This window comes from Sinocyclocheilus anshuiensis, unplaced genomic scaffold (genome assembly GCF_001515605.1).
Source record: "Sinocyclocheilus anshuiensis isolate Anshui unplaced genomic scaffold, SAMN03320099.WGS_v1.1 scaffold273, whole genome shotgun sequence".
Lineage (NCBI taxonomy): Eukaryota > Metazoa > Chordata > Actinopteri > Cypriniformes > Cyprinidae > Sinocyclocheilus > Sinocyclocheilus anshuiensis.
Genome location: NW_015540857.1, coordinates 1,230,171 through 1,239,412, shown reverse-complemented (window position 1 = coordinate 1,239,412; position 9,242 = coordinate 1,230,171). Strand labels below are relative to the sequence as shown.

At 32.8% G+C, this 9,242-nt stretch overlaps 1 protein-coding gene across 1 annotated transcript in view; it reads right to left on the bottom strand.

Moving 5' to 3' along the window:
- Positions 1–8,895, bottom strand: part of LOC107687885 (DNA annealing helicase and endonuclease ZRANB3-like) — a gene marked incomplete at its 3' end in the record, with an annotated part of 47,937 nt that extends 39,042 nt beyond the window's left edge. The window contains exons 1-3 of the mRNA XM_016485368.1: positions 8,858–8,895; positions 8,487–8,621; positions 8,221–8,375 (exon numbers count right to left, since the gene is read on the bottom strand). Coding sequence (XP_016340854.1) covers positions 8,221–8,372 — 152 coding nt within the window. The remainder of the gene's footprint in view (positions 1–8,220; positions 8,376–8,486; positions 8,622–8,857) is intronic.
- Positions 8,896–9,242: the final 347 nt, after the last annotated feature.

The window sequence follows — 9,242 nt, the reverse complement described above, 5'->3', positions numbered from 1 at the left end:
GTAATATGGTTTGTTAGAGTTCGGCTAATGCATGTTTCTGTTGATGGATACAAATTCTGGCTTCCCAATACATTACAACAAGAGCGATGAGAGAGAGAAAAAAACAATACGTGGACAAACCAGTCACTCTTTGTTAAATGCGAGTGCTGTATGCTGGAATAACTATCATTTATGCCGTCATCACGTGTTGATGATAGTTCACGTGCGCAGGTGAGACCTAAACAGCACACGTTGCTATCTGTTTAAACTAAACACATTTAAGCCTTACCAGTTTAAACATTCAAGAGCCAGAAGATGCGAATCAGAACTTGTGCGCACAGTGAGAAGATTTGTGTGTACGCTCATCCGAATTGTGCAAACCCACGTTCAGGTCTCAGACAGCGTGCACATATTTTATTGAGTTCTCTTTCAAGTCTTGTGCTTGAATGGACAAATTCACACAAAAATTATGTCAAAATGCCCGTCTTGGTGAGTATCCTAGCAGACATCGTCGGCTGAACAAACAGTATCAGTGCACTGGATCAGTGTGTTCCCTTAAAGTGACAGCACTTTCTTAAAGTTAATTAAACAGCAACAACACGGAAATCACTCACTGCTCTTGATTGAATAACTTTTGTAACTTTAATAAGGAATCATTTTTAATTTATACACTCAAATATGCAATGTAGTTTTACATGTATTAAAAGGGGTCGTGTTTAGTCACTATTTAGTGTGGTATTTTTTGACAATATTCACTCATCATGACAGTAAAATAGGGCATTCAAAGTCAATATACTGCAGTATTTCCTCTCACAATCAGTAGAAAATATGGTTAACACCCGGTCATGCATGAAAAGAAAATACCGTCATGTACCGTGAAACCGGTATAATTTTGAAAAATACCGTGATATACATTTTTGTTCATACCGCCCAGCACTAGACAGAACACATAAAAACATGCGTATGATGTCACCACTTTCACAAAATCGTGTCAATGTTAAATAATAATTAATTATAACTAGTTATGATTAATTATTCATATTTCCCTTATGAGCTGATTCGCTACAACCCTAACAAATATCCACTCGTTTATTTATTGATTTAGCATCGACACTGCTCTAGAACCGTACGTGTTAATGAGACATACTAAAAATTGCAGTTTATCTTTGATCGTTTTTCCTTTGCATTTTTGAAAATTTTTGCATACAGATGACAACATTGTCAAAACAGCCCCTGTTCACACGGATCCACAAAAATGACTAAAGACTCTGTATTATGCACGCCAGGCCAGTAGGTGGAGATGTAATTTTGTAAAGAAACACTACATGAACGTGTAATATGCACGCGTGTGACATCACCGTTTTCAGAAATTTGTTTTTTTTATAGTTTTCACAGAGACGATAACCATGTAATTTTATAAAACTTGCATGTTTTCAAAAGTTTGCATTTTCAGGCCCCCAAAATACCGATGTCATGTAAATGAACTGCCAAAACGCACAGAGTTTTCCATTTGTAGTTGAAACCTGTTGTTCAAACACCCCCTAAAATACCTTTCTAATAATACTGACACATCTTGTTCAGATAAACAACCTGACACTGAAAACAACATGAAAAACCAGCTTATTTATACACAATTTGCACGCAAACCAACTTGCAACCAATTCAATTTCTGAATTTCTAAATGAAAATGTACTTTCTAAATGAAAGTATATTTCAATAATTGCTGTGGAGAAAGAAAACAAGGTATGATCTGACATTAAATGTTGAAATGACTGAAAAACAAGTAAATAAAATGCTCAATATGTTAAGTCAACGTTTAAAAAACCCTAGCAAATTTCGGCTGGTTAATTTACTATTCTAGCATCGACGCTGATCTAAAACCGTCCACGTTAATGAGATTTTCTCTTAAGTCTGTCAAGCCTAATATGAAAAGTAAACAGTAACCAACCACCTTCATTTCCCACGGCAAAAAACATTAAATGAAATGTGGCTAGTCATTGGAGATGACACACAGCCATGTGGACGCCTGTCCCGGTTCATTAGACGGTAGGTGGAGAGTCTCTGTACGGATAAAGTAATTACAGACGAGGATTGCTCGGGTTATTGGCTGGAGTGGAGATTACATATTTAATTAGAGAGCAATTATCTGGAGCCGTAATCCGCATACTAACTGATTAGTGGGATCAAAGCACTACACAAGGGGAAATTAATCGCTAAATTAGATTCAAGAACAAAAAACAAAGGACGAACCACGTGCCCGTTCGGATAAAAGGGATAGCTTCATAGAGGTGACTGATGCGGCATTTTAGATGCGTGTCGGCTTGATGTAGTAACTTCTAAGCTGCTTTTGTTATCAAGAGTATCTAGATCCAACAGAGAACACAGGACACTGAACAGAGACACTGCATTCAAATGAATCTCTGTGGAAAGTGACATTTAGAGTTTGTTTAGAATGGTATATAATAGTGTTCAAAAGCTTGGGGTCAGCAAAATATATTTTAAAGAAATTAATAGTTATATTTAGGATTTATTCAAATTTTTGTAGGATTCTTTGACAAAAGTATCATGGATTTCATAAAAAAAAAAACAGCGCAACTTTTTAAGATTTGTAATAAATGTTTCTTGAGCAGCAAATCAACATATTAAAATGATTTCTGAAGGATCATGTGACACTGAAGACTGGAGTGATGCTGAAAATTCAGCATCGCATCACAGGAATAAATTGCATTTTAAAATATATTAAAATGGAAAACATTTTTTATTTTAAATAGGAAAAATATTGGAAAAATATTTCATAATATTACTGTTATATTTATATGAATAATATATTGATAATATTATTTTATTATTTAGTTATTTGTTAATTCATTTATTTATTTTTTGGATCAATTAAACGCAGTCTTGGAAACTTACAGATCCCAAATGTTTAAACTGTAGTGTACAAACAAAATCGCATGCAGACCATACTTGATCATCCACTGACTTCCAGTAACAATATCAACCACTTATCTCCTTTTTTGACATTTTTATACAAAATTGCATTAAAATTAATTAGATAATTAAAGAGATAAAAACTGAAAATTAAATTGAGGAGATATTAAACATGCAATACAATCATGATATAATATAGGTCATGTCTAACATTATATTCTAATAATCATTGTTATTGTGTCAAAATGCACAAAGAATAATACAAATTGGTTGTGCATATCACTTTATATATAAAAATAATTTGATTTCTCCCAAAAAAAGCAATATTTGTCAATCTATTCAAATCTGAAAATAATGTGAAATGGTACGCGTTGCACAAAAAAAAATTAAAAACTATAACATGCCAACATTGTTGTCACATCACATCATTATGAATGTTTAAAAAAAAGTTTAGGCCTTTTTATTTAGGCTAATTTTATGTAAAAATGTCACACTGCATTGAGCATGTTGAGCATGTTGCAACATGGGATGTTGCACTCAGTTACAGTGCCGTGAAAAGGTTTTTGCCCCCTTCCTGGTTTTTTTTTTTTTTTTTTTAAATGGCTGTTTCTGAAGTAATTGTTTGTAGAGAGAGACGCGCAGACGCAGCACGCAGGTACACACAACTGTCATCTCTCTCTCTCTCGATCGATAATTCATTGAAATACATGCTATAATTCATTCAAATAAATGTGGTCTTACCGCACCTTTTCATCTCTGTGTATGATTTGAAGCGGCCAGAATGCTAGAGCTAACGTACCGCAACTGGGTCTATAACTTGGCAAATGACCATGGAATAAGTGGGATAATCAACAGCTAGCCGTGCATTAAAGGATTTTAAATGCACTTCGCGGAGGCAAGTCAGGTGGTTCTTTGCCTCCACGTCGTGCATTTAAAATCTTTTAATGCACGGCTAGCTGTTGATTATCCCTTACATATTACACAAAGATAATGCAAGTAAATACAAAATACAGTTTTTAAATAATTCATTTATTAAGGGAAAAAAGCTGTCCAAAAAGAACTGCAGGCTTCACTTGCCTCAATTAAGGTCAGTGTTCATGATTCAACAATAAGAAAGAGACTGGGGAAAAAATGGCATCCATGGGAGAGTTCCAAGGCAAAAGCCACTGCTGACCAAAAAGAACACAAAGGCTCGTCTCACATTTGCCAAAAAACATCTTGATTATTTCCAAGACTTTTGGGCAAATACTGTATTCTGTGGACTGATGAGATACATCTGATGCATCTGGCGTAAAACCAACACAGCATTTCATAAAAAGAACATCATATTAACAGTCAAACATGGTGGTGGTAGTGTGATGGTCTGGGGCTGCTTTGCATCTTCAGGACCTGGACGACTTGCCATAATTGATGGAAGCATGAATTCTGCGCTCTATCAGACAATCCTGAAGGAGAATGTCCGGCCGTCAGTTTGTGACCTCAAGCTCAAGCGCACTTGAGTTATGCAGCAGGACAATGATCCTAAACACACCAGCAAGTCCACCTCTGAATGGCTCAAGAAAAACCAAATGAAGGTTTTGGAGTGGCCAAGTCAAAGTCCGGACTTGAATCCGATTGAGACGCTGTGGCATGACCTTAAACAGTCCATTCATGCTCAAACCCTCCAATGTGGCTGAATTACAATTCAGCAAAGAAGAGTAGGCCAAAATTCCTCCACAGCGATGTGAAAGACTCATTGCCAGTTATCGCAAACGCTTGACTGCAGTTGTTGCTGCAAAGGGTGGCACAACCAGTTATTAGATTTAGGGGGCAATTACTTTTTCACGTAGTGCCAGGTAGGTTTGGACAGCTTTTTTCCCTTAATAAATTAAATCATCATTTCAAAACTGCATTTTGTATTTACTCAGGTTATCTTTCTGTAACATAAAAATTTGTTTGATGATCTAAATCTTTTAAGTATGACAAATATGCAAAAAATGTAAAAAACAGGAAGGGGACAAAAACCTTTTCAAAGCACTCTACACATTTTCAGGTCATCAAACAATCTAATACTGGATGAAGAGAATGAAAGTGAAGACGACAATATGCATTAATTGAAGAGAGTTTTCTAACAGCAGCTGGCACACTGCGAAACACTACCTGTCTAGTTAAAAGAGGACATTAGTGTCGGCTCACTGAATACAGTCAGACTTGATTACAGTCAATAAAAGCTGGTTTATTCTGCAGCCAGATGCACCAGACCGCTTGAAGTAAGAAAGGCCTTAGTACTAATACCCTTACAATTATTAGGGTTTGCTTAACTTAAGGCAGCTCAAACTGAGCACTGACCCTTAGCATCCATGTCAAGAGGCCAGCAGCAAACACATTACGCCAAATCCATCAGTGTGGAAAGTGTGAAATTGTGTTTGGGTGTCTTCTAGAGCTGTTCGTTCGATAAAAGTCGCATTTTTTATGACAGCTTAAAGAAAACAAAACATCTGCCTGTTTGTGGATGCAAAAATACATAAAATGTGTGAAATAAAATACACAACAAAAACGTTTTTTGTTTATAAAAAGGCACAATATAATACTTATCAGCTTTGCTCATAAATATAATAAATATTTTTATATTTTAAAAATAGTAAATAAATATTTAGACAATTGAAATTGTTCATTTAATAAAGCATTCAATAAAAGTCGTGTTAGCTAACAAAATATCTGTTTTTGGTTGTAGAAATACATGAAAACAGACGATAAGTGCATACTTAAAAATGCCAAAATATAATACAATACATGAGTTTTGCTTATCATTTGATAAATATTTTTATACTAAAAAAATACTAAGTGCACTATTAAAATGTAAATACATTTTATTTTTGTATAACTGAGATGCTGTTATTATGAATTATTTTTTATTTTTTATACTTCATTGCAAGCTTTAGTCATTTCGTTGCATGTTTTTGCCGTTTGTATTAGTTTTTGTTTTGTAGTTTTATATAGTATTTTTATTTCAGTTTTAACTTATTTTAGTTCAAAATTCCCAAATATACAAAATATATTTAAATATTTCTAATGTTTATAAATATTCATAATATATATATTTTTAAATACATAAGTAACTACATTTTATGTCTTTTGTTTTAATTAGTTATTTTACTACATCAGTTCAAACTAGAAGAAATGTTGGCTTTTTTATTTCACTTAACATTCATTTTATAATAAAAAATTTTTTGTTTTAATGAATTATAATAAACCTGTCAGTAATTGGCTGTTTTTGTTCTCTCCCTTAAATAAAGCTATTGAACCAAAAAATCTGACATCTGTAACTACAACCATCCCATCATCCACTGTGACTCCTTTGGGATTCTGTAATATCCGTCCCGCTGAATGTCTGCCTAATTAAGTGAGTGACCCTGTCTGCACCAAACAGAACTGTGTGTGTCCTGCCATCGATCCGGGACCCTCGGCAGCGTGGACGAACTGACCCGTCTGACCCAGAACATTGACTGACAGAACTGCAGTAAATTCGATTCGCACCTGCTTAAATCAGGCACAGGTTAAGAAATAGAATGATATATGAAGAGTGAATGGTGTTCAGTTCCTAGACACAACATGCAATAACTAATGTATTAGTTCATCTTGTCTTTTCAGGTCCTGTCGTAAATAAATCTGTCAAGGAAGTGTTAAAAATGCATTTTATTATGTATGCACACTTTATTGTGAAGTATTTTGGAGAATACAAACAGTGATTATATCGTAAACTATATATTATTTCTTCTGAAATTCTTTGTACATGAAGTCAGATTGATCAAGATCCAATGTCTTTTTAAAATTTCTTTGTGTGAACTAGGAGTTCAGTATTAGTTCCTTAAGATTCATAAAAAATAAAAATGCTGCTAAATTTGTGAGATTATTGGTAAATGTAGGAATTACTACATTTTTTAAACATATATTTTTTTTTTTTTACTTTTTATTTTAGATTTCTCAATTATTTGAAGCATGGAAAATTTTCACATTAATGTATATATGTGTGCATTTCGGATTTCTTTTATCCATCTTAACATTTCATTTATTTCATATTTGTATCAAAAGTTTAACATGTTGAAAGAAATAAAAATAAAATGACATTTTTAAAACAAAAATTTAAAAACTACATTTTTGTTGTTATATAGCTTCTGCTCATTTGATCTTAACATTTCATCTACTTGGGAGTTTAAAAATAAAAAATAAATTAAAATGCTGTATAAAGAGTTTAAAAACAAATGTTTAAAAAAGTTTATTTGTTATATTTGTTATTAAATAAATTCTGCTTATTTGATCCTCTTTACATTTCATTTACTTGTCATTTGGATCAAAAGTTTAACATTTAAAAAATAAAATTAAAATAAACAAAAGTTTAAAATAAAACAATTTGTTAGATAAGTTCTGTTTATTTGAAGTTGTAACATTGCATTTAATTGTTATTTTTCTTATCGAAAGTTTAAAATTCAGGAAAAATTCATTTTTATTTAAAATTTTTATTAAAATGTTAAAACAAAAGTTTAAAAACAGTTTATGTTGTTATCAGTTCTACTCAGTAGTTTCTTGTTTTGCCTTATTTGTTGTATAATTGAGTTAGTTGTTGTAAATTGTGCAAAAAAACCTGAATAGAATTGAGATTTCTCTGATCACTCTTGGTTGATAAAGGGGTCCTATTATGCTTTTTCACTTTTTAAATTTTAGTCAGTGTGTAGTGTGTATGTTTGGGCATAAAAAAGATCTAGAAAGTTACAAATCTCAAAGTCCACTCCAAGGGGAGATATTTCGTTTTTTAAAAATCCCTTTTCAAGAACTACAACGAACGGCTCGTTTGGACTACAGCGTTCGTTTTCCGGGCTTTGTGATATCACAAAGCGGCTCATTAGAATATCATTAAAAATTTTGTGCCAGGATGGGGAGAAAGGTATTTTAATAATGTAAATTATGTGAAAAATAATGCGTTTTTCGAACCACCAAGCATGAGAGCATGTTGTAGTACACCCCCAAAACAAAATCAAGACTTTGTAAAAGAGCATAATAGGACCCCTTTAACATTTCACTGATACTTGTATTGAAGGTTTAAATAATAATAATAATAATAATAATAATAAATATATATATATATATATATATATAAACTTTAAAACAAATGTTTACAAATAAAATTCATGTTATATCAGTTCTTCTCATCTCCACCATGCAAGTTTCTTATTTTGTCTCATTTTTTTGTATATATGTTACACATTTTGGAAAAAATAGACAATTGTGGTGGGAAAAAAAGAAAAGAAAAATAGAAACTTAAATTAAACCTACCGTCCATCCCTTGATAGGGCAAAACGGACCCCTTCTCTCTGGAAGGGCATCAGTTTTTCCCCTAGTTTCTGTGGAAGGAGTTGAAGTGCATCCTTGCCATGGAGAGAAACCCCATCTGGACCAGATCTGCCTTGACTTCTCATGGTTCTCATACTCTGTATATTAGAAATACATTCAAAAAGATTCATTAGTAAATGAGATGCATTGTGGTTTGCAGTTAAATAAATGATGCATGCATCATATTATAACGCTGCATTCACACTCACCAAGAGACGATCATTTCTGAAATCCTGCTGCCATGATTTGACATTTCGCGGCAATACAGTCAGTGGCGTCACAGATCGCACCGTGCGTCATATCCGCGCGACCAGTGGCTATTTGTTAGAAATAAAAATATGTATCTGCAGTCATAAAATAATGTATGTTAGTTTTATGTTATTGACAATATATTGACGTATAAGACATTTCATTGCATACTAACGGGAGGGTAAAAACAGACGCTTAATTAAGGGTGTTCGGTATCTTCAGATGTGTTTATTACATAAGTTACGGTGCCTCGGTGTTCTCATATTTATAAAACAGTCAAAAGTGTATTTTTAAACAAATATAGTAATATGTAAGAGCAAATGCCACTCACTGGGCTTCTTTCACCCTTGTGTAGATCTTAGAAATGTAAACAAAACCTAGAGCGAAGAAGAGTTGAAACAGAGCACTACTTCCGGTACGATAGTGTCACGTGACAAAAATATCTTCGCCACAAAAATCCAAAAGAAAAAGTTTATACTTACAATAAGCTATTACTTAAGCTATAAGCTATTAATTGTATAAATAAAATGTGTGCTATTATTAATATTTCGTTTATGAATTAGTTACATTTACATAAATGTGTACTACATACATACATGTGTTTTAATTTAATTAGACATATTATTTGCTTATTGTTTTCTATTTAAAATACCTTTTGTTTTTTAATAAGTAAAGTTCAATTAAATTTAAGTTAATTCCATTTTAAAGGTGCTTTA